Raw genomic sequence first — 25,061 nt, forward strand, 5'->3', positions numbered from 1 at the left:
GTAATATAATAATAAATAGTAAGAGTAGATAGTACTAATTACTTACTACTATTAAATAGTTTATATATATATATATATATATAACCGTCTAAATAGACAGTAAAAATCTCTGTCTTAAAATGCTAGATTCTTTATTGGTTTTTCCGCCTTTGGAATTCAACCAAGTAAATTTATACAAACATCTTAAATATATTTAGTGGGATAGCTACAGGTTGGTTTGTTATGAAAAAAAAAATTATACCAACATCTTAAATATATTTAGGGGGATAGCTAAAGATTGATTTGTTATGAAAAAAATTAGTGTCATAAATATAAAATGGGAAGAATATAAAAAAGGTTGATTGAAAGTGAGTGAAGTAGACTTGTAAACGTCTGGCATCTCTTTCTTCTTCATTGTTTCACAGATCTTTAGGTTTTGGGGCTTCCTTTTCCCATTGAAGTTTTCACCTTTACTTTCCTTACAAACATACCCACAAAGCTTAAAGCAACAAACAAGATCTTAAGATTTCATTTGAGTTGTCTACTTATTGTCCTCAAAGCGGCGCTGGTAACACACCATACCCTTTTCTCCTCTCATTTTGTTCTGGATCATACAATTGTGCTTCTTTAGATTGTTACTATCCAATTGTTGTTGTTGTTGTCGATTGAAAGGTTAGCTGAATGACTAAATAGGAACTATTCAGAACTGCATTTTAATTTGTTGCTGGTGATTTGAGAGTGAATATGTGTCTTATTTTCTGAAACAGATTGTGTTATATTTCTTGAATTTAAAGTAAGATTTTTGATGTTACTTCACTTTGAATTGATTCAATCTCCCACCAACACCCTTTTCATTTAAATTGAAGCAATGGTTCTTGGTCTGAGGTCAAAGCACAAAAAGGGTACTTCTGTTCAGGTAGAGTATGTCATTCAGGTAGATGAGATTAAACCTTGGCCTCCATCACAGTCCCTAAAGTCTGTTCAGTCTGTGTTGCTTCAATTTGAAAATGATGGTCAGACCTCTGGTTCTATTGTGTCTACTGTTGGTGATGACACCATTGAATTCAAGGAGTCGTTCACCCTTCCATTAACTTTGTGTCGCGAAAAGAAGGCTCATGAAAAATTCCAGAAGAATTTTTTGGACTTCTATTTGTATGAGCTTCGTAAGGATAAGACAACTAAAGGCCAACTCTTGGGGACATCGGTAATAAATCTTGCAGATTTTGGACTAATTGAGGAAGTTGTATCTATTTACACTCCACTCAGCTGCAAGAAGTGTTCTAAGAACTCTGAGCAACCTTCTCTGTTTGTTAATATACATCCTACGGAGAGGGGTAGCTCAAGTTCATCCCAAGTTAGCGGACCCATAGCAAGGGATGGACAAGAATCTATTGCAGATTCAGTGAATGGAAAAAATGAGGATGAGGATGGGATTGCATCTTTCACCGATGATGATGAATCGTCACATTCATCGCAAAATGTTGCTGAGGCTGCAAGGTCTTCACCATCTCAACAAGGAAAGGTATTTGTAACATTTGTATTCTGTTTGGTATTCTGAATCCAAGAGCTATCTTAATTAGTCATTGTTAAGAAATGCCTTGGGTTATCTCTTCTAATTTAATTGTCTTCTTTTATTTAATCAGTTTCAATAATAACTATTCGTGGTCAGTCATTGGAAGTGTTATGTCAAGCTGTTTCCGTAATCCAAACCAGAAAGTCCCTTATACTCATCCATTTGTCGATTGCCTCTAGAGACAACAGTGTAAATTTTCAGTTATGGAATTTTGGCAAAATTCTTGTAGTTGAAAATATTCCTTTCAATTTGAGTTTGAAACAGGTGCCTAATTCACTTATGGTGGCGGTTAGGAGATAATAGTTTGTTCTTCTATTTCCTTGACTGCCAGATGACTGATTTAGCAGGATCTTGAATTTCACGTTTCATATTGACAAAGAAGTGCATTGCTATATGCAGAAGTCTGTAGGGAAGTTGCTTGTCTACTAGTTACTCTCCTTTGATCATAGACTGTATGGTACTCTACCCAGGCGTTCTATGTTACGATTAAATGTTTTGTGGGTTGTATGGTGTGTTTCCCTACATATGCCTGTCTTTCATGGCAAGTTATTTACTAATTTTAAACCATGATTATGTTTAGGTTGCACATGAATCCATAACTGAGAACGTGCTGAGGGACAATCCAGAGACTGATATATTTTTGGGACTGGACTCTGAAGCAATGCTCATGGATTCTAACAGTAGAAGTTCTAGAAATGTGGCTCCAGGGTTGTCAAGCAGCTTATCTTTAAACAGAGAAAATTCTGTCAGCAACACCACTTCTTTGTCTAAATTTTCTGAAAGAAGTATGACATCAATACAGAAGAAGTCTGCTTCCCATGTAACAGGATCTTCTTCCTCATTACAAAGTTATGGAAATAAAAATGGGAAGTCAAGCAACCCTGTGACAGTCCTCCAACAGCAAAGTCTGATGTATGATGTTCAAGAAGATAATGCTGACAAGAAAGGTCTCCCCAAAGACGGTATCAAACTCTCTGCAGAAAATGGACATGTTCATAGATTTGCATCCAACATAAGCTATCTCGATGTATCTAATGAGAATAACTCTGACCCTGCCGATTCCTATAGCGATCGCTATCAAGACTCCCGAGATAAAGCAAAGGGCCACACTGGAAGTACAGTACTCAAAGATTTACATGTTGGTGTAGTGAATGGAAAAGAAATGGAGCTTCTAGAGATTGACCAGGATGAAGTGATCTTGAAAGAGATTCCTCATTTTTCAGAAGTCAAATTAGGCAGGAAACACAGCTTTTTGAAGGGTGACACTCTTAATTCAAATAAGATACTTGGATTGCAGGGATCTAGCATCACCAATGGTAAATTAAAGCATGCAAAGTCTCACCAGTTGAATGACTTAGCTAACAGAAGCGGACTTCCTGGTAACAGCCAGAATCCAGAGAAGTCTGCAAAACTGCATGTTTCGGAAGATGCTCGGTCTAATGGTAAGGGTAATAAACCAATGAATGTATCTCCTGACAGAAAAAATGAAGGGAAGTCTAGAATCGAGACACTTGAGGAAGAACTAAGGGAAGCGGCAGTTGTCGAGGTTGGCCTTTATTCTGTAGTGGCTGAGCATGGAAGCTCTGCACACAAGGTCCATGCTCCTGCTCGACGCCTTTCTCGATTTTATGTTCATGCTTGCAGAGCAAAATCCCAAGCTAAACAGGCAGGTGCTGCAAGAGCTGCTGTCTCAGGTTTAGTTTTGGTTTCAAAAGCTTGCGGAAATGATGTTCCAAGGTAAGTCATCTTTAAATACGTAAAGGAACTTGGTGCAAGCCTGCATTTTGGCTTTGTGAATCATATTTACAATCCGTTGTATTAGCCTGAAGACTACTTTTATCATCAATAGTAGTTTTGCATCCATAGGATAGAGGGGTGGGGTCATTATTCATCGAGTTTCAAACCGTGCACCAATAGCCTCGGTAAAAAAATTGTAGTTTCCCATTGAAGTAGTGGCTTAGAAGAAGCTAGCAGTAATGTAAGTCAATGTTATGGAGAAACGTTTTGATTGCTCAACAAAAAATCTGTGGTATGGGTGCTCATATGTTTTACTTTCTTATATGAAAAACTTCTGATGGGGCTAATTCCCCTATTTGGCTCATAGGACCTGACCACTTCTGATTTCTTTTGGAACTTTGGAGAAAGAATTCTAGAAGCCAAGACCTGATAGTCGAAATTCAGGTGTCTCATCATCCACAGATACAATTTATCAGTATTAGATATCAACTTCCTGCCTCTTAGAAGTTAAGATAGTAACATTAGTGATGGATTGGTTGTTCCCGCAATCATGTGGGTCGAAATTCAGGTGTCTCATCATCCTATCACACTGTTTATCATTAAAAATATTCGTTATTTTTGTCAGGGAAATAAAGATAGTATCATTAATGAGTTGCAATGGGCATAGAGGAATTAAAAAGAATAAAAGATTACCCTTTCTGTACCACAGAACATTTCAGCTGTCTGTTTCTTGATTTACAGGTTGACTTTTTGGTTGTCAAATTCAATCATGTTGAGAGCAATTGTTAGCCAGGCTTCTGGAGGAAGGAAAGAAAATGATAGACCATATGCGGAGAGCAATACGGGCAAAACTAGTTTAAATGGAAGATCCTTGAAAAAAAGGAATGAGGTTTCTTTCAATAAAGGTATCAACAATAGTCTAACAGAAGAACTTGGTGACTGGGAGGATATTGAAACCTTTATGGTTGCACTGGAACAAGTTGAAGCTTGGATTTTCTCCCGCATTGTTGAGTCTGTGTGGTGGCAGGTTGATCCTAAAAATCTGTTTCTGCTGCTCTCTCTCTTGTTTATTGATTCAATGAAAAATATTTCATTTTTACATCACTGCTGTGACTTATTTTGTTTTTATGGCATGCAGACTTTGACTCCACACATGCAAAATACAGCTGCAAACTCTGGTGGCAGATCAATGAGCTCAAGTGTTAAGAAAACCTATGGACACAGGTGTAGTTTAGGGTATCAAGAACAAGGTAATTGCTCCATTGAGCTTTGGAAGAAGGCTTTCAAGGATGCCTGTGAAAGGCTTTGCCCAGTTAGGGCAGGAGGACATGAGTGTGGCTGCTTGCCGTTGCCGGCTAGATTGGTAAGTTGATTGCACATTCATATCCCTGTTCAGCAGAATCAATTGTGTACTTCCTGGAAGAGCTGATTTGAACATAAACTAGAAACTGGCATGAGTTAGCATTATTCCACTGCATTGTTTCTTGCAGAAATAGCATTTTTCCTGTGTATGAAGGCATGCCCTCTGGTGTTATTTATGTTAATACAGAATTTCTGTTTCTGTGGCTAAATGAGAAGTTATACTTTTTGTCACCAGGACTACTTAAGTCTCTTCATGTGCATCATGACACCTGAACAACCTTGCATAACTGTTTTCTCAATTTTGCTGATTGAATTTAGTGGATTTAGGTGTCAAGTTCTTTGTTTATGGGTTAAAACAGGTAATGGAACAGTTGGTGAGTAGATTGGATGTGGCCATGTTCAATGCAATCCTTCGTGAATCGGCTGAAGAAATGCCAACAGATCCAGTATCAGATCCCATTTGTGATTCTAAGGTCCTCCCAATCCCTGCAGGGAAATCAAGCTTCGGCGCTGGTGCACAACTAAAAAATGCTGTGAGTAGTCAAACTACAGTGGTTTTTAGCTTAGTCTGTGATGCATTACTGATATGATCGCCAATATTATTCTTCTTACCCAATATGGGAGTTCTTCAGAGTTGGAAAAAGAATCTGCTTGTACTTCAAAATTAGTGGAATGTCTAGCATAGATTTATATTCCTTTTAGTTGCTTTAAACAAAACTCTCATTGAGAGATCTTGTTGATCTTGCAAATAGCTTCTCTCCAAGGCTGTTAAGAGATTTGTGTGCTTTCACCGAGAATGCAAGCCTCCATCAGCCAACATAAATAGAGCTCTATTTCATATTTAAGATGCAGTAACATTAGAATGTCAATGAAGTAATTACCATCTTCCAAGATGATATAATTCTTAATGTCATTCTTCGTACCCAATATAGGAGTTCTTCAAAGTTGGAAAAATCTCATAAAATTAACGATTTCTATAAATCTATGTTAGACTTCTATTTCAGCTAGACATGTTAAACAAGATTCTTAGAGATCTTAATGATAGGGAAAGAAGGTTCTCCGAAAATTTTATTACATTTTCTTGGCTACACTGAAAGGCGAAGTAAATCAGTTGAGCATCGGTAACATGCATCAGCTTCAGATAAAAGACTGGTTAAAGGAAGAATGTCTTTCCATTCCATAAATTATATGTTGGGACTTACAAAAAATAAATTAATTAAATAGCGGTGGAAGCATGTATTAGACCCCTTCTCTTGTATACTGCCAGAATTCTTAATAAAAGCTGGTAGATATTAATTATCAGCCTAATGTACTAATGATTTCGTATAGTGTATTAGAAAGTGACTTACTTCTTGTTGGCAGATTGGGGACTGGTCTAGATGGCTATCTACTCTCTTTGGAATTGAGGAAAATGATTCCTCAGGTGATACTGAAGATCATCTTCATGACAAGGCACCAGGTCCTGCCAAGCCTTTCCATCTGCTAAATGCTCTAAGTGATCTAATGATGCTTCCCTTTGAAATGCTCGCCGATCCTCAAACTAGGAAAGAGGTGAGTCTGTTGGCATTACGTCGCTTGATGCATTTCATCATGATGTATGCTAAATCTCTTCTTATTATGCTGCTTCAAGGTTTGTCCTATACTTGGCCCAACTTTGATCAGGAGGGTGCTCAATGGTTTTGTTCCAGATGAATTCTGTCCAATCCCAATTCCCCCAGAGGTCCTCAGGGCACTGGATTCTGAGGTTGGTAGTCAGTTCAAATTTGTTTAGTTGCCGTTTATTTGAAATTTTGGAGTTTATGAGTTTGCAAACTTAGTTTCTGAGTTTTGCAAATAGTGTTTGAACTTAATCTTGAAAAACATTAGATTTCCAATTCTTCAAAAACTCAAAACTAGTTTTGAAAGTTTTCTGAAACATTTGAAAAACTGAGTTGAAAATTTTCAAAAAATCTACTTTTTCTTTCAAGATTCAGCTCAAACAAACGCTTCAAGCTCTGCAAACTCAAAAACATCAAACAAATGGCACCTTAAACTGTATGCTCCATGCAATTTCAGTCGAAACTTTTCAAACTCCCAGTTCATTAAAAGATCTGTTTTGTCATGAACGCGTCATTTCTTAATCTAGGATGCTGAGGATACTCCTGAAGAATCTGTCTCGACTGCTCCGTTCACTGCGTCGCCTACAACATATTTACCTCCTTCAGTAAGGTCCATTAAAGCCTTTCTGGGAGAGACTGGAAACCAATCTCTACAAAGAAGCGGTTCATCGGTACTGAAGAAATCATACACCAGCGATGATGAGCTTGATGAATTGGACTCGCCCTTGACTTCGATTGTAGCTGATAGATTCCGGGGTTCTCCTAATCTAGCAAAGATCAACTTGATCGCCAAGGGGAAGGCTGATCGGAAAGTTGTTAGATATCAGCTACTCCGGCAAGTTTGGAGAACTGAAGAACACTAAAGAATGAACCACGGTGGTGTAAATATGTAAAGCCAGGGCTAAATTTTTTTGTTTATTTGCTTTCTTCAGTTGCTAAAGGCCCATATATAGATGAACTTCAAGACGGTTTCGACATGAAATTCAATGGTTCAGGTATCATATTTTCCAATAAAATATAATTGTTGAAGCTCTCAGTCTAGTAAAAACCTTAATTTGAGGATTTGTTGGTTTCACAAGACTACGAGGCATGCCCATGAGCCTTTTGATTCAATTTCTGGCTAGTCCTGTCTCACCAAACTAAGATCAGAGTTTCGCCAGTTGCATAGGGTGACCAGGATAGTGTTTCAAGAGATTGTTACCGTTATCAGGCCAAGCAGATGAACTTAAATTTAAGTGTGTTTAGTATGAAGAAAAATGCTTCTCCAGAAAATATTCTTTTCCCAGCAACATTTAGGTATAATTTGAGAAAATATCAAAACACCAGATCCGAAAATACTATAATAGAAAGTTGGGTCTCGAGTCCAGGTTTTATCTATAACTAAATATTAATCCAAATTAACATGAATCTCAATGACAATGACCAAGAATTGACAATTGGTAACTTATCAGGAGTCATGGTTTGGGAGTCAAACAATTGAGTGTCGGGTCAGGGTTGGGGTCGGAAGTTGGGTCCTTGGTTTGGATTGGGTTCGAGAGTTGTGTCCTGACCTCGACTTGACTCGGGACCCAATTTCTGATCGTGACTCGGTAATTCGAATCGAGACCCCGACCTACGACCCTACCACGACTCGAGACCCAACCCTAAATCAAGATTTGATCTTGACCCCATCGTATCAAAAGTTGGGGTCGTCCGGTGAGGTTGAAAGAAAGTTTTGGAAATGTTTTTCTTTGTGTAGGGAAAGTCATTTTTTTAATGATCTGTTTGAAAAGCTATCTAGGAATTAGAATTGGTGTAATTATTATATTAATTACATAATATTAATTATGATGTCATGTTTGTTTTTCAGAATGTAATTATTGTGTATTTACACTCGTATTATTTGGTTGCACAGTGTTATTACACGCTACGATTTACAACATACCTAGTGAAATGAAATTCCACAAATGGAGTTTGGGAGGATACAGTGCAAGAACTACAAAAATACAGTTAGTTCAACAACAAACCTGGACAAGCCTAGACCCTCAAATAGAAGACAACACTCCACTACATACTAACCTTCTACCTTAATGTGGGACCTTCACACCCTCTTATTTAAGGTCATGTCCTTAGTAGTCTAAAGTTGCATCAGGTCTTGTTTAATTACCTTTCCCCAATATTTTTTTGGTCTAACCCTACCTCTCCTTATACCAAATATATCCAACCTCTCGAACCTTTCAAGTAGGCGTCTGTGCATCTCCTCTTCATAGTAAGATTGATTTTTTAAAATAAAAATCAATTATTAAAAATGAAAAGTTAATATTTGACAAATATGTGTTGGCTTCATTGGGAGGCTCACGTAATTTGTTACGTCAGCTCTTAAAATTAAAAATGCACATTATGTAAGAACATCGTGAACTGTATATTTGACAAAGAGATCAAAATGATAAATATAATGCCATAAAATTGTTCAAATATTTAATAAAATAATCTATCAATTCTAACTGAAATGAATGGCATGAAATGTGAAGTAGCAAGTCAATACTACTAAAGCAAATAAATTGGAAAAAAAAATACAACTCAAATTTAAAATTCAAAAAAAAATTAACATAATAAAATTATGTCAAGTTCCGACATAACAAAAAATAAGTTTCAACATAACATAAGTAAATATAATTCAAAAGAAAACGAAAGCATAAGTTTATAACCTCATTCAACAATGAGTAGAGTTCTACTTTAATTCAAAAACTAGAATAATAACACAGCAATGCTAAATGAAGAAAAAAAAAATTAAAAAAGTACTAGCAATTGCATGGAACTACAAGAAGTAAAGATTGAGAAATGAGAAGAAAGAAAATGAAAGATAAATAACGTAAAATGTATTTTAAATAATAAAAAGTAAAATAAAAAAGAAATTAAAATAAAAACAAAAAGGAAGAATTCGGAAGTAACTAACTACACCGGGTAAATTATAGCAATCCCCCTTCCCCACCACACCCCATCCCCCGAGAAGAATTAGAAACTGTAATTATCTCCTCCCAATTTTATTTAATTCCTACTAATTAAGTATTTGATCAAATAAATATGTCAAACTGTATAATTACATTTAAATATACCAAAATTAGATTCTCATGTGACTTTTCAAACATGCCCTAAATTTGAGGAAAGTAAGTTCATTTAAAAAAGAGATAAGTGTCAAAAACATATCTGAACAATTTCTTTTTTTTGAGTTTCATACCTAAACTATTGGGAGTGTGAGTTTCATACTTAAACTATCACTTATTAGTTTGAGACATGACAAGAGCTTGTGCTCATGGAGCTATATTTTTCATTAGAGATTACAATCCGGAGCAAAATGAAGATAATGTATTGGCAAGAATTGAACTTAGTGCTCTATTTGATTTTGCTTGACTTTTGATTCAAAGGAAAAAAAGGTGTGGAGCTTAAATAACTCACTCAGAACGCTTTTTAAAAAATTATGTGATACAATTAGGTCGAATAAACCCTTCTGGAATAAGTATTCAGCTACTTGTGAACCTTCGGATACTGTTTTATTCAATGTTTGTTTAATTACTCTTTTACCTGCAAATGCAATGTAGGCATTGGGTTCGGCAAACACACCTCTCTCTTTTATTCCACTCTCATCATGGTGTGCGTACTACACTCTCTCTTTTATTTAAAAATATTTATCACATTACACTCCACATGAACAAAATATTCCATCTTAACAAAAATTAAAATAGAATTAGTTAAAATTAAGATTAAATAATACTATATCCCGCCCAAAAGAATATTATAAAATAAAATATAAATATATTTCTTACCTTATTCCACTCTTTTCTCTCACCTTCTCTCCCCCACAAATTATTTAGTTTTATTTTTATTTATTAAATTTCTTTTGTAAGAGTTTTTTTAGAAAATCTTACTTCATCTCCCCCCCCCCCCCCTCCGCTTCAAATAATAATTTAAATATTTTTATTTTAAAAAAAATTCTACCCCGCCCCCTCCTAACCCTCCACTTTCAATTTTTTCTCGTTTTGTGCTATATATATATATATATATATGATTTTAGAAAAGTATTTTTTACTTGCCGCAAGACTTTTATTAAAAGAAAATTTTTATTTCTGCTATATTCGGGTACACAAGTAGGAAACAATATTTTCCTAAAAATATATGTAATATTTTCCTAAAAATATATGTAAATATCTAACACAAAACGATAAAAATATTAAAAAAAAATTAAGAGCGGAGGGTTAGATGAAGTGGGTATAATTTTATTTTTTAAAAAAATAAAAATAATAACATTTTTTTAGAAAGGAGTGAGGGCAGGGTGTGAAGTATGAATTTTTTAAAAATATTTTATAAAATAAATTTAAAAAATTAAAAGTACGGGGATTAGTGGGGGGTAGGTGGTGGAGTGAGTGAGGTAAATATTTTAATTTTAAAAAAAAAATCTTTTTTTGGAATAAAAATACTTTAATCTTTAGCTTTTAACTAATATTAATCGTTTGTCTAATTTTGGTCAAAGTGAAATATTTTGTCCATATGGCAAGGTTTTTTTCAAAAAATAAAGAGAGTAGAGATAGTGTATTACACACACCACTGAGGTGTGTTTCTCAAACTAATAAATGATAATTTAGGTATGAAACTCATACTTTCAATAGTTTAGCTATGAAACTCAAATAAAGGGGATAGTTTAGGTGTGTTTTTGACACTTATCTCTTAAAATAATATCTTAAATATCTAAATCAATCAACTACCAAACATGAGAAAATTGAAAAATATTTTGGTGAATCCCAAACACAATCTACAACTACTTTAATTTACTCTAATTAAATAAGACTCAGATTTTGATCCGGGTAATTGAATAAAAATAATAATAAGAAGGATAAGAAAGCTTCTAAGTTGGCTTAAATATTTGCTCTCAGCTCCATTTTTCCATCTCATCAACATTGAATTGTGCCTTAAACGCCAACACTCCTAAGTTTCCAGCTCATTATAAATACTAGATACAAAAGTCCGTACAAGCACAGGTCTAAAATATATTATTTTATGTAAATTTTATCTAAATCTTATAGTGATTTTTTTTAATTACACTCTACCTCTACTATTTTAAAAATTACCTGAAATCTCTTTTTTTTTGTTCATTTCGGATATATAACGTATGTCCTGATACATCACGTAAAGTAATGTATCGGAACGTACGTCCTGATACATCGTGTAAAGTGATGTATCAGATCAATACATTGTGTACAGTGATGTATCCGAGTCCTGATGCATCACGTAAATGATGTATCCGACCGATACATAGTGTAAAGTGATGTATCTGACGTCCTAATACATCAGTAAAGTGATGTATCTGACTGATACATCGCGTAAGTGATGTATCAGAGAATAGGAGAGAGTAGGGATTTTTGTAATTTTTTCAAATGGTAGAAAATTTTAGAGAATATGGTAAAATAAGTGTGTATTTAGGTAATTTTTTCTTTTATTATTTTATTTATCTCATTTTATTTGGACACGAATAGAATTTGGAAAGTTAATCAAATTTCTATATAATTTTAAATATTACAGTACTTCTAACGTAATTTTTAAATAATATATGTTACTCATTTTGTCGTAATTTATGTGGCACATGTGAAACTTTGAGAGTCAACCAAATTTTTATATGCTTTTTAAATATTTTAAGTTATTAATTATTGTCATTTATAATACTCTTAATTAACATAATTTTCAAATAATATATGTTTCCCTCTCGCGCACGCACGTGGCACATGTGAAAATTTGTGCGTTAATCAAACTTAATATGTTTTTAAAATATTTTTAAGTTGTTAATTAATTATTGTGATTTATAATACTCTTAACATAATTTTCAAATAATATATGTTATTTTCCTATCCCAATCTATGTGGCACAGTTAAAATTTTAAAAGTTAATCAAAACGTAATTTTTCAATAATATATATTCTCCCTTTGTCCCAATTTATGTGGCACATGTGAAATTTGAGAGTTGATCAAATTTTCAATTTGTTTTTCAAATATTTTAGATTGTTAGTTATTGCGATATATATTACTCTTAACGTAATTACGTAATTTTTAAATAACATATTATAGTATTATTTTTTTTACAATTTTTAAATACATATCATAATAAAAAGAAAAGTAAGATAAATAAATTAAAATAAAATAAATATTAAGTATATAAATAGAAGGAATTAAAAGAGAAGGGCAAATCGGTCAATTGACCGACTGACCCTAAGCTCTTCAACATTCACTTCTGTATTATAGCAAATTTTTAATATGTTTTTCAAATATATTAAGTTTTTAGTAATTATGATATAGTACTCTTAATGTACAACAACAACTCAGTGAAATCCCACAACGAGGAGTCTGGGGAGGGTAAAGTGTACGCAGACCTTACTCCTATCAAGGTAGGATGGCTGTTTTCGAGAGACCCTCGGCTCAAAAGAAGCATAAAAAGAGGTCAGATAAGGCTAAGAAGTTCAAAGCGATATGGGAAAGCAAATAACGAATAACGCAAATAACGAAAGCGACACAGATAAAATAAAGTAATCAAGAAAGTAATAGAACGATAATAACAGAAGTCAGAGCACAAGAAATTATAGTGCGCTAATGAGCCTACTAATATGAAAGAATAACGAGACTATGTACTAGCCTTCTACCCTAATATGGGTCCTCCACACCCTCCTATCTAAGGTCATGTCCTCGTTAAGCTGTAATTGCAACATGTCCTGTTTAATCATCTCTCCCCAATATTTCTTCGGCCTACCCCTATCTTTTCTGAAACCATCCATAGCCAACCTCTCACACCTCCGCACTAGAGCATCTGTATCTCTCCTCTTCACATGCCCAAACTATCTCAGTCACATTTCCCGCATCTTGTCTTCCACCGAGGTCACTCCTACCTTGTCCCGAATAGCCTCATTTCTAATTCTGCCGCTCCTGGTATGCCCACACATCCATCTCAACATTCTCATCTCGGTCCATATAACATAGTCGGTCTAACCACAACTTTGTAGAACTTGCCCTTAAGTTGTGGTGGCACCTTCTTGTCACATAGCACACCGTAAGTGAGCCTCCATTTCATCCACCCTGCCCTAATACGATGTATGACATCATTGTCAATCTCCCCGCTGTCTTGCATGATAGACCCAAGGTACTTGAAACTACTTTTCTTTTGGATGGTCTGGTCATCAAGTCTAACTTCCGCGCCAACCTCCTGAGGTGTCTCACTGAACTTGCACTCTAAGTACTCTGTCTTGGTCCTACTCAGCTTAAACTCTTTAGACTCCAAGATATGTCTCCAATCCTCCAGCTTAGCGTTAACTCCGCTATGAGTCTCATCGATCAGGACTATGTCGTCCGCGAAAAGCATACACCATGACACCTCACCTTGAATTTGTCGCGTCAATCCATCCATCATCAAGGGAAATAAAAACGGACTAAGGGTTGATCCTTGATGCAACCCCATCACAACTGAGAAGTGCTCTGAGTCCCCTCCTACTATCCTTAATGTAATTACGTAATTTTTAAATAACATGTTATAGTACTATTTTTTTGTAAATTTTAAATACATAACATAATATAAAGAAAAAGTAAGATAACTAAGTTTATATAAAAGAAATATTAAGTTATAAATAGAAGAAATTAAAGGAGAAAGGCAAATTGGTCAAATGACTGACTGACCCTAAGCTCCTCTATTCGCTTCTATAATATAGAGCCCGTTTGGATGGGCTTAAAAAAAGTAACTTTTATGTATGAAGTGTTTTTAGAACTTTGAAGTGCTGAAAGTTATTTTTATAAATAAGCAGTTAAGTGTTTGGATAAAAGTGCTTATGTTGAAAATAAGCGTTTGAATTTTAGGGTTAAAAGAATAAAAGGGGTAGTTTGAAAATTTAGTTAAAATATAAGGGATATAAAAGTAATTTTCATGATCAAACAAAATGACTTTAAGCACTTAGAAAAAAAATTAGAAATTCTAACTTTTTATTTTCGACTGACTTTAAGAATTTTATGGCTTAAAGTTAGCATTAGGCAAACACGTTCAAAAGCTAAAAAGGGGCTTTAAGTTGGTTTTGACCAACTTAAAGCCCATCCAAACAGGCTCATAGTTAAAAATATTCACTTATGTTTGGTTTGTGTGGGTTTTATCAAATATTTAAATATTTGTGTTGATTTTATCACTATTCATAAGTAAAAGTTAATAAATAAAGGGTCGTTTGGTTTGCATACAAATTATGATGGGATTTGTTATGATGTGATAAGTTATGTTGGAATTGGTTATGATGAGATTAGTTATGCTAAGATTATTTCTTATTGAGTGTTTGAATTATTGTATTCAGATAATATACATTGCATAAATTTTAAAAATAGGTTGTTTGTTTACAAAAATACCCTTCACTTTATTTAGTTTTTTTTTTATATTTTCTTTGCGAGCTTTAGTTATTCAATATTCATTTTTAAAATAAAACTTTCATCTTCTTTAGCTTAAATATTTTTATGTGTGCATTTCCATGATGTCCATATGTATTTAAAAATAAAAGTTTCTTATTTAATTTTAAAATAAAATTTTCATTTTATGTTTGTTAAAGTAAAAAAAGATTTATGAGAAATTAAAATATAAATAAACATAAGAATTAGTCAAATAAATTTATAAATAAAAATTATATGATATAGTATAATTTTTTTAATAGAAAAAAATATAAAGAATTATCATAAAAATAAGGAGTGAAGGTTGTGAATATTTTTATATATGGTATTAAAAATACTGTAAATATATATATATATATATATATATATATATAAATGATTTAAAGGGATACCTTTGTCATTTACATATTTTATCTAGGAATAAATTATCGAGGAATTAGTATACCGGCCAAGAGGAGGGATAACTTATTCCAGTACTAATTATTAATCCCGAAATAAGTTGTCCCAAATTTGCCAACTAAACAACAAATTAAGTGTCATTATAAATTAATCCCAAAATTATTTTGTATTATCATTCACACTCAAACGATCCTAAGATGTAAAATATTTTATAACACTATAAAAGGCAGTCCGATACACTAAAGTTTCCGCTATGCACGGAGTCTGGAGAAGAGTCTATTGTACGCAGCCTTACCTTGCATTAATTTTGGCATGCAGTAATGTAATCGGGATTTCATCTCCTAAATTCTTTTTTCTATGAAAGCAAGAGGTGGAAAGTTGCTGTTTTCATATTTTATAACACTATCCTTGATTAAAATACAATATCATGACAGAGTAAGTCAGCAAAGACCCTTTCCAAGAATTGCTTGAGAACCTTTGTCCATTTACATATCTGACCCTATCATTTTCTACTTGTAAAACAAGCTTTTCGATTGAGTCAGTCACTTGCCTAATCAACAATATCTCAAAAAGCTTCACCTGAAAGTTTTCATTTTTTTAGCTGCTATAAAAGCCTCTTGTTGGCAAATTACTTGAAGCAATTCAAACACAAATTACTTTGCCTAAAACTTTAAAAAAATTGCAACCATGTTTTCTCCTCTTTCAAAAATGCCTTCAACAACATCAGTGCTATCAGCATATACAACTTTGACTGCTTCAGCAGTTCTAGTTAGAAGTTTAGTCTCTGAAGTTCAGAACATGACAAACCAACTTATACCCAAAAATCTCCAAGACAAAATCTTGTCTAAAGTTGGAATCTTTATGGGAAATATCTCTTCCCAAATTACCCTCATAATTGAGGAAAACAATGGTATCACTCCAAATGAAATCTTTGAAGCTTCTAAATTATACTTGGGCACTATAGTTTCAGTACAAAGGGTCAAAATTTCCAAGGCAGAGAAAGAAAAGAAATTTTCAGTCAACATTAGCAAAGATGAGAAAATGATTGATACATTTGAAGGAGTGGAACTCATTTGGGAGCTCAAAATTGTGGAAAGTCAGAAGACAAATTGTGATGGTGGCTACTTGTCTTTAGAAAATGTCGAACAAATATGGTATGAACTCAGTTTCCTTAGGAGTCACAAGGAAATGGTGTTGAAAACTTACTTGCCATTTGTTCTTGAAAGATCAAAATCCATAAAAGAGGAAAAGAAGGTGATAAAACTTTCTCCACTTGGTTATGGTTATGAAAGTGTGAATCTTGATCATCCGTCGACTTTTGATACACTAGCAATGGATCCTGAAGAGAAGAAGAAAGTGATGGATGATTTAGAAAGATTTGTTAGGAGAAGAGATTATTATAGAAGAGTTGGAAAGGCATGGAAAAGGGGATATTTGTTGTATGGACCACCAGGAACAGGCAAATCTAGCTTGATTGCAGCTATGGCTAATTATCTAAAATTTGACATATATGATATGGAACTTTCTAGCATGGGCGGTAACACTGATTTCAGAAGAATGTTAGTCTCTACCAACAACAGATCAATTATTGTTATTGAGGACATTGATTGTACCATTCAACTACACAACAGAAATGATGGTGCACACAATTACAATGATAGTGAGAGTCAGGTGCCTAGCTAAATATATTTATATGATATTTTTTGCTAATTCTCAGGTTAATAAACTTTTTTTCTATCTTTTGCATGGACAGGTTACACTTTCTGGATTGCTAAACTTCATTGATGGGCTATGGTCAAGTTGTGGAGATGAAAGAATAATTGTGTTCACTACCAACTTTAAAGAAAGACTAGACCCTGCATTGATAAGGCCAGGAAGAATGGACATGCACATTCACATGTCCTACTGCACTCCGAGTGGATTCAAGATCCTTGCTTCCAACTACCTTGGCCTTGAAAATCACTATAAATTCCACGAAATAGAAGAGCTTATAACTGAAGTGAATGTGACACCAGCAGAGATTGCAGAAGAGCTGATGAAAAGTGATGAAGCAGACATTGCACTTGATGGACTAATTAAGTTCATCAACAAGAAGAAAGAAGATTGCAAAGAGAAAATTGTTGTAGAAAATGAAGTTGATGAGAAAGGAGATGAAATGAACAAGGAAGAAATAGAGACCAAAGAGACGAGGAAGCGTAAGGGGAATTCAAGGAGGGGAGGAAGAAGCAAGCGTAAAATTTTCTAATCTTCATTTCTTTCTTTACAATTAATTTTGTCACTAGAAATTTACTTGTTCAATGTACTTTTCCATTCTCACACTCTTTTGTGATATATCCAATAATTTTTTAGTCATGTAACCTAGAATTGAAAATGTTCAATATCCTGTGTCTTCGTTAATTGTTGGTTTTAAGGCATATTCTAATTTTCACCTTATCACTGACTTAGCTATGTTTGCTTCATTAGGTAATTTTTCCTTCTCAAAATGCATAAAAGATGTTCAATCTTCGTTAATGTTTTATAATGATGGTGGGCAAACCAACTCACAATGCATCTCAATAATGATGGTGGGCAAACCAACTCACAATGCATCTCAAGTGTTTCACTGAGCGTATGTTACTTCCCACCAGCAAAGGTACACGATAACTATGTGACATAAAGAGCATGATTTGGTATCCCGGTCTCCTCCATTTTGGATTGGATAAAGAACCATCCAAGAAATAAGAGCTAGTATTGCTACATATATCTCAGGAAATAACAGCTTATATTCACATCCAATGGCTGCTTTCTTTTTCCTGTGAAGGATGGAGCTATAGCATTAACTCATGGATAAGCCCCTAGGTATCCTAAGGTGCCCAGACCTGTACATCTCTTCCACAAAAAAAAAAACTAAACTTACCCATTGGGATGGGACGGAAAATGAGAAAAGGGGTATAAATTAGAGATTTACATACTAGTGGAAATGACAAATAGTTAACACTGGTATACAGAAAAACTCTTGTTCTTCCACAAGAAATTCCATGCCTTGCCCAATTTTTTCCGCGAGGTTGACTTGCACAATGGCTTTGAATCTTCAGAAGGCATGGCAGACGTCTCAGTGTTTTCAATCCGTGGCAGAGTTTGAGCTGGTGAGGGTTCTCTCTGTCTCTGCTCACGAAACAACATCAAAAGCTTCTGAGCTTTCTGCTTTCCTCTCATAGTCCCATTTACTGATACCGACACCAATGAAGGTATCACTCCTTCTTGAAGGACCATTTGGCTGCATTTCTCATTTCCATTGCATAATATCAACATACAAGCAGCAGCTTGCTCCTGTTCTAAAGGCTCACCAACATCCAAAACGGTTGCAAGACTACTGATAAGACCAGGAGATGACACAATTTCATCCCTTGCAGATTTACTTAAAGATAGGTTTATAAGAACCGCTATACATTTTTCTGTCGTATGGTCATCCGTATATGACATAAGGGTTTTCAGGCCATCCAGAATGCCAGCTGACAGGAGGTAGGGTGTATTTGTTGGATTACTGGAGAGATTGAATAGTGCATGGAGGGCATCCAGCTTACATTGAGTATCGTTCTCGCGCTGAAGGACTCCAATCAAGAATGGAATGGCTTCACCAGAACCAATAATGGGCTTGGCTTCCTCGAGGCAGGAAAGATTCAGGTAAAGGGCTGTAGCTGCACTGATGGCACTAGAAGTAGCAACCATTCTTCCCAGCAAAGGAAGAACACCCGCCGCCAGCATCAACTCCTTGTTCCTGAAGTGCAAGTTGGAAAGATGTCAGAAATGTCGATACTTCTCATGAGGCATAGAAAAAATTGAAAGCACAGGTAAAATTTTGAACACCAAGCTAAACACATGCACCAAGATTATTTTAGGCATTAAAAAGTCAGGAAGCACTTCACCTAGGATGATAAATACTATAATAATTATTGAAATGACTATGCATCACCTATTTTAATGCTTAAAGAGGGCAACCACTAAGGGATATGAAAGAAATCATGCTACGCACAGCCCATCTAAGATATCCCGAAATAAATAATCAAGTTCTTGTTAACCTCTTCTTTTATTTATTAATTTGGTTTATTTCAAGTACTTGTTAACCTAGCTTCATCTCCTTTAAATGATTTCCATTCGACAAACAAGATTGTAGTTGTCTGAAATATCAACTTGTGTTATAAATAAGCAATATGAAATTGCAAATTCACATTAATTAATGAAGCCAATGTATATGAACATCCTACCTATAACCCACTAATCAAAAGAGTAGAATAATACCAAAACAAGTACCATGACAAGACAGTTTTAAGAATAAAGTAAGTAAAGTACCATAACAAATTGTTCTTAATTTAGAAGATGATATCTGGAGTAGTAAGACTGTAAAAAAGAGAACCCAATCTCTCCAGAAAGATGCAGTTGTTAAGGAAATAACTTGTGGACCAATGAGAGAAATTAAGAAATTCAAAGTTATTTGAGTTGTGCAATGCCAACGCAAGAAATTCATCAAAGGCAGCATAGATTATTTTGACAGCTGGACAAAATAAGTACTTTATTTCCTGAGCTAGAGGTTCTTAGGAAAAACTGATCTGTAACTCTACAACCATACAAAAACACAAGAGATCGCACCTGTTATTATTCACGCCAAGGTTGAAGAGAGCCATCGTTCCAATCTCTTGAGCAATCTCATTCCTGGTTTGTACAGCACACTCCAAAAACCCTAGTAATGCTTCAATAAAGCCATTTGCTCCCATATAAATCCTGATTTCTTCATCATCCTTTAGCAGATGTCTGGTCTGTTCTACCACTCTGCACTTTTTCCTGAAATCTTCCCCTTCATTTAAGATGGCTAAGAAGTCATCGTATCTTTCAAGAGAATTGACTTGAAGCTCATCTTCCTGCACAGAGTCATCTACTTCATTCCCTTCGGCCTCCTCAATAATACCACTATCTTCCAAAGGAACCACCTTGACACCTTTGAACTTGCAAGAAACGATACTTCCCGTAGATTTGGAGTTCGCAGACTCACTTTCAGACAAAGCCAGTCTCCAGTAGTTGAGATCAAGGGACTCAGGTGGGCCATCTGGAATCGGAACCCCATTCTGTTCGCACCAACTAGCAACCAGACCCTTCACACAATAATTAGGAGTTAAACCAAGATGAGGGAGCTCCTGCTGAGTCTTTGGGCATGTGTTATGCCCATCGCTGAACCACTTCTCAATGCAAATCCTTTCATATGTTTGCCCAGAAGCAATTATTACAGGGTTATACATTAACTGTAATGATATTGGACACCTCAACTCTTCAGGAGGAACAGGCATCTGGTCTGACCTCCTAAAGTTGGGTTTAAAATTAAAAGAACTAAGCTTCGAGAGTTGCCGGTCAAAGGCATGAATATTGCCTCCAGCTCCAATACCATACTCAAAGGATCCCTGAACTGTGGGTGAACAAGGTGTTGAACCCTGTGAATCGTTGTCATCTGACAATTCAGATCTAAACAACTTTGAGTATTTTCTAATGAGATGCAAAAGAAAAGCAACAATTGACTCTTTCCTTTTATCCTCTTCTGCTCTTGCTCGTTCAACAAGCTTTTTCAGAGCCCTTCTTTCTCTTAGAGCAGCTCTTGAAGAAGTTATACCGAGTCTTGAGGCAGCTTGGTGAAATGACTCAAGTTCATTGTTGTCATTACCATTGAACTTTCTCCCCTGCTGAAGCAATGTAATTATATCATCACCAACTTGCTTCTCCAGCAGATCGAGTGAGAACTCAATCCCCTGAAGTTCACTTAGAACTTCAGAGATCTGAAAGAAAAATAGAGGTTACCATCAGAATCAAAATGTGAAACAGCCAAGAGGTAATGACCCTTGAGAAATGATTTATGAGCAAAACTCCATTTAGTCAAATTAACCAATGGCACTAACACAAATCCCTCCCCAAAACAAAATGGAAGAAAAAAGAATCCACCATCACATTTGCACAAGAGCATAAACTTTACTAGAAAGAAATGAATTGACTTGGCATACTAAAGAAATAAGAGAATATTACCTGACAGCCAATACTTTGTGGTACTATATCTTCAACACGCTTTAGACTATCTTCAAGAGCACATCTTGCTCTCTCAAACTTTAGAACTATAGAGTCCCCTGTTATAGCCTGAAAACAGAGACATTTCTATAAATATAAATTGTCAAAACAGAAACTTTAGGCGGAGGTGAATGGAAGCGTCAAGGACATTGTAATCAATCAGTAGGCAAATATCGGGAGTGGCTCTTTTTACTACTTCTGTTTGGTAATAAACTTACTGCATGAGCAAATAAATTATAGTTATATCTTAAGAAATAACACTTCATATTGTTTAATTTTTCAGGCTAATCAAGTTTTCCATTTAGAAACTTTTGTAGGATTTTAACAACTACTACTACACCTCAACCCCAAGCAAGTTGGGGAGTGGTTAGAAAACATAATAAGAAAAGAAGGGCAAGTCATTTTATTCAAGAAAGAGTTGGCACCATAAACAGGAAATCTTGTTATGTAGGAGCCCAACTCAAGGTAAAGCACTAGAGGAACACAAAGGCACATTCATTTCCCTTTTAAGAAATAAATACTACAGTAGGTTTGAAGATTGCCAGAAAACCTTTTCTCAGTATTGACAATCAGAACTAAAAGAGTACCGTCATTACCAGGTAAAGTTTACTGCATTCAGCGCAATGTTGAAGAACATTCTTCGTTTTCTCAAGGGCTATGTGCAAAGCACATAATGCTTGAATACCAGAAGTGCTTCTTGGTCGTGCAGCTTCTAGTTCAGGAAATATTCCAAGCACTTTTGCGTATATAGCCGATAAGCTCTTGCACATTCCTCCATGTAACTAAATTGACACAAAACTTTATTACTTGCAGAACAATGATAAATGAACTTTAGAAACCCATATAAACATCAAAGTAATATAAATTCAGATGATATAGAAGAACAACTGAAACCATAAAGTCAACTGGATGAATTGAAAAGCAAATCAGTGCTGAGTCTGCAAAGTGTTTTTATTTCAAAAGCCAACTTTAAGAATTTTTGCCGAGTTGTAGGTCTACATAGATCCAATAAAATGTAAAATGATAACAACAATTAACCAACCATTTGTATAATAAGTGTTCATAAGCATACCTTAGGCTCACCGATAGATAACAAGTTTTCCTCAACCTCTGTATTCTCCATCATCAACATCGAATAGAATATTCAGCTTACTCAATCACCTGTATGTGAAAATCATCCCCCAATAATTTAAACAAGTGTAATTGCGAAACAACATGGAACACTCACCAATGCTTTAATAACATCAAGAAGTAGCAAATGGATTATTACCCCAACAACAATAATTATAAACAACAAATAATATCACGCATTTTTATTTCATCAAAAGGAAAAGTGAAAGACCAGATTTAACCAAGGATGTGGCCTATTTGTCATTGAAGTGGGTTGAAAACCATAGAACCATGAGATCTCAGATTCAAATACCAACAAACACAAAAACACTAGGTGATTCCTATCTGTCTGTCCTGACCTGACCTTGGTAGACGGAGTAGCCTGATACATGTTGTTAGCGGGAGGTATCATATGAAATTAGTTGAGGTGACCGAACACCACCGTTATATATAAAATACTAAAATAGAAAAGGTACAAACCCAGATTTGCAATGAGGGAACTGAGAGCAAGGTCATCAAATGATGGATAATTTAAACACATAAAAACCATAATATCAGAGCAGAACCAGGAAAACTTGAATCATTAGGGTTAGATTTGCAAATGAAGAAACAAAGCTTTTAAGATCAAGGTAGGATCCATAAATATTGACATCCGCAATCTCTAATAACACGATGAAGCTGGATTCAATTCCTCTCACAACTTCATCAATATACAACAGAAGAAGGGGAAAAAAACATATGCAACAGAAAAGAAAAAAAAACCAAAAGGGTTTGTTTTATATACAAGTTCATATTTGCAAAGAAAGGATTTTATACGTACAAAAAAATGAACCAAGGAGGCTTCATGAAAAGGTCTGCTGAAACTAAGAATAACAATACAATTGATGATTGAGGAGGCTTTATTGTATCCCAGAAGGAAATCTTGATTACTTTTTTATTATTATTTAGAGAGATGGAGAAAGAGAGAGGGGAATACACAGCTTTTTATTTAATACGATACGACTATACGAGTAACAAAAAAAATTTAGAGAGAAATGAATGAATCCATGTGACCAAGGACTACTTTATTTTATGTATCATAAAAAATCATTTTAATATAATTTCAGGAGTAACTTTTGTTTTCTAAAAATGAAGACATTAAATTCATGGCGGTAAAGCATGAAATTTTTTTATTTTTTTATTTAGTTGAATTTTGAAAAACATATTTGATCATAAAATTTAGGGCATTTTACTAAATCATGATTCTTCTCAATTAAATTCTATTCATTATCCAAAATCTCTTCTTTTTGTCAACTTTTAGATACATAAGTTCTTTTTATAATACATCGTTAGTTAATACAAACCAATTAATATAGTTAAGCTATTTAAGGAAAAAAAACATAAATATAATTAAGATTCCATCATTCACGCAATCACATAATTCAAATGGGTAATCAACCCCCTCCCTTCTCCTAACAACTTCATCAATTTCAAATATCAAATTCCTTCTACCATAGCATCGAATTTTTTTCAATGCTGAATTAAAATTTGGGATTTCCACCATGATAGTCTAGTTTTCTTCTTCAATTTCAATTTCTTAAAAAGGTAATAGAATTTCTCCATCTTCGTCTTCTTCTTCTTCAGTTTTTGATTGATTTTCTTCTTAAATTTTGTGTTTTTCATCTCTAATTTCTGATACATATGAATTATGTTCCGTCTTTTATTATTGATTTTACCCAAATAAATTCTCAACAACAAAATCTTGTTTCTCCGGGATCTGACTCAAGTGGTGATGGTTATGATGAAATTAGATCCAAACACTGCAATGATCCTTTAGTTATGGAAAAATTGCATGTAGAGTACATAGCGTTCAATTTGAAAAAAATTGAGCACGTTACAACACACACACCCTTCTCTATTCAAGGTATGCATTTTCTAATGTATCTTGTGATTTTTGATTTTAGATTTAATGGATAATTATTACATTATGTATTATGTTTACAAATCTTTCTTAATATATAACCCTAATTCATTGATACAAAATTGAGCATGTATCATGTTTGAATTAAAATTGTTGATACATAACTCACTGTCTTATTTATCTTCTTACTGGATGTATCATATCATGATACATATGTTTTCTTTTTATAATGTTAATTGTTGGTTCTGTTCATGATACATAAGGTGATATATATGATATGTGATGCTAAATGAGTGTATCTAATATTATGATACATAAGTATTATATGTATAATGTTCATGATTTGTGTTGTTCATGATAAATAAGTTCTTATATGTGGTATGTGGAGTTCAATCAATATATCTCATATCAAGATATATAACTATTTTTTGTATATTGTATAGTAAATATGCTTGGTCATGTTCATGATACATAAGTTCTGTAATGTATCATGGATAAATCTTATAGTTATTTGATACTTATGTTATGTCAATACTAATAAAAAAAACTCATTCTCACTCTTAGTTTGGTTATCAAACAATAATGTTTCAAACTACAAAAAGATGCCCGGAAGATCAAGAAAAGAAAGAAAAAAGAACTGTAATGAGAACCTAATTACGAGCACAAACTGTTATGGACGTTGTGAACATGAAGATCACAATAGAAGATCTTATAATTTTTTTTCCAAAGAGAAGTGATACATGCATTTTGAAGATACATTCAGCTTCAGCTGAATAAATTTTCATTATTTGTTTTTACATATCTCTATGTCAAGACAATGCGTTATTGCAAAATTTTCACATAGTAGTCCTTCTCTTTGTGATTTTTGACACATTTAATTTGAGTATTACTTG

At 34.3% G+C, this 25,061-nt stretch overlaps 3 protein-coding genes across 5 annotated transcripts; 2 read left to right on the plus strand and 1 right to left on the minus strand.

Annotated features, from left to right (window-relative positions):
• Window positions 1-293: 293 nt before the first annotated feature.
• On the plus strand, window positions 294-7,285 carry LOC129880472 (uncharacterized). 2 transcript variants are annotated; one of them, XM_055954513.1, is made up of 9 exons: window positions 294-547; window positions 846-1,501; window positions 2,133-3,289; window positions 4,031-4,316; window positions 4,428-4,652; window positions 5,011-5,184; window positions 6,014-6,202; window positions 6,282-6,395; window positions 6,777-7,285. In XM_055954513.1, exons 2-9 carry the CDS (start codon window positions 848-850, stop codon window positions 7,110-7,112), a joined length of 3,135 nt encoding a protein of 1,044 aa, XP_055810488.1. In that variant the 5' UTR covers window positions 294-547; window positions 846-847; the 3' UTR covers window positions 7,113-7,285. The 2 variants fall into 2 exon arrangements, with proteins under 2 accessions (XP_055810488.1, XP_055810487.1); XM_055954512.1 differs by having other exon boundaries at window positions 294-1,501.
• Window positions 7,286-15,639: 8,354 nt separating this feature from the next.
• On the plus strand, window positions 15,640-17,673 carry LOC129880474 (AAA-ATPase At3g50940-like). Its single transcript, XM_055954516.1, has 2 exons — window positions 15,640-16,748; window positions 16,831-17,673. Exons 1-2 carry the CDS (start codon window positions 15,765-15,767, stop codon window positions 17,320-17,322), a joined length of 1,476 nt encoding a protein of 491 aa, XP_055810491.1. The 5' UTR covers window positions 15,640-15,764; the 3' UTR covers window positions 17,323-17,673.
• Window positions 17,674-17,739: 66 nt separating this feature from the next.
• LOC129880473 (U-box domain-containing protein 45-like) lies at window positions 17,740-23,282 on the minus strand. Of its 2 annotated transcripts, none has more exons than XM_055954514.1 (6): window positions 23,089-23,282; window positions 22,231-22,319; window positions 21,755-21,940; window positions 21,120-21,227; window positions 19,704-20,875; window positions 17,740-18,834 (listed from the first exon to the last, which is right to left on the minus strand). In XM_055954514.1, exons 2-6 carry the CDS (start codon window positions 22,288-22,290, stop codon window positions 18,048-18,050), a joined length of 2,313 nt encoding a protein of 770 aa, XP_055810489.1. In that variant the 5' UTR covers window positions 22,291-22,319; window positions 23,089-23,282; the 3' UTR covers window positions 17,740-18,047. The 2 variants fall into 2 exon arrangements, with proteins under 2 accessions (XP_055810489.1, XP_055810490.1); XM_055954515.1 differs by lacking the exon at window positions 23,089-23,282 and adding an exon at window positions 22,749-22,996.
• Between the last annotated feature and the right edge of the window lie 1,779 nt (window positions 23,283-25,061).

The sequence above is a fragment of the Solanum dulcamara genome, chromosome 2 (genome assembly GCF_947179165.1).
Source record: "Solanum dulcamara chromosome 2, daSolDulc1.2, whole genome shotgun sequence".
NCBI lineage: Eukaryota > Viridiplantae > Streptophyta > Magnoliopsida > Solanales > Solanaceae > Solanum > Solanum dulcamara.

What these genes read in the sequence shown, in the direction of transcription:
- LOC129880474 (XM_055954516.1), top strand. Translation starts at nt 15,765, where the DNA reads ATGTTTTCTCCTCTTTCAAAAATGCCTTCAACAACATCAGTGCTATCA. An exon ending in ACAATGATAGTGAGAGTCAG is followed by an intron (nt 16,749 to 16,830) that starts GTGCCTAGCTAA and finishes TTGCATGGACAG; the next exon opens with GTTACACTTTCTGGATTGCT.
- LOC129880473 (XM_055954514.1), bottom strand. Translation starts at nt 22,290, where the DNA reads ATGTTGATGATGGAGAATACAGAGGTTGAGGAAAACTTGTTATCTATC. An exon ending in AATGCAGTAAACTTTACCTG is followed by an intron (nt 21,228 to 21,754) that starts GTAATGACGGTA and finishes CTCTGTTTTCAG; the next exon opens with GCTATAACAGGGGACTCTAT. An exon ending in CACAAAGTATTGGCTGTCAG is followed by an intron (nt 20,876 to 21,119) that starts GTAATATTCTCT and finishes TTTTTCTTTCAG; the next exon opens with ATCTCTGAAGTTCTAAGTGA.
- LOC129880472 (XM_055954512.1), top strand. Translation starts at nt 848, where the DNA reads ATGGTTCTTGGTCTGAGGTCAAAGCACAAAAAGGGTACTTCTGTTCAG. An exon ending in GTGCACAACTAAAAAATGCT is followed by an intron (nt 5,185 to 6,013) that starts GTGAGTAGTCAA and finishes TCTTGTTGGCAG; the next exon opens with ATTGGGGACTGGTCTAGATG. An exon ending in ATCCTCAAACTAGGAAAGAG is followed by an intron (nt 6,203 to 6,281) that starts GTGAGTCTGTTG and finishes TGCTGCTTCAAG; the next exon opens with GTTTGTCCTATACTTGGCCC.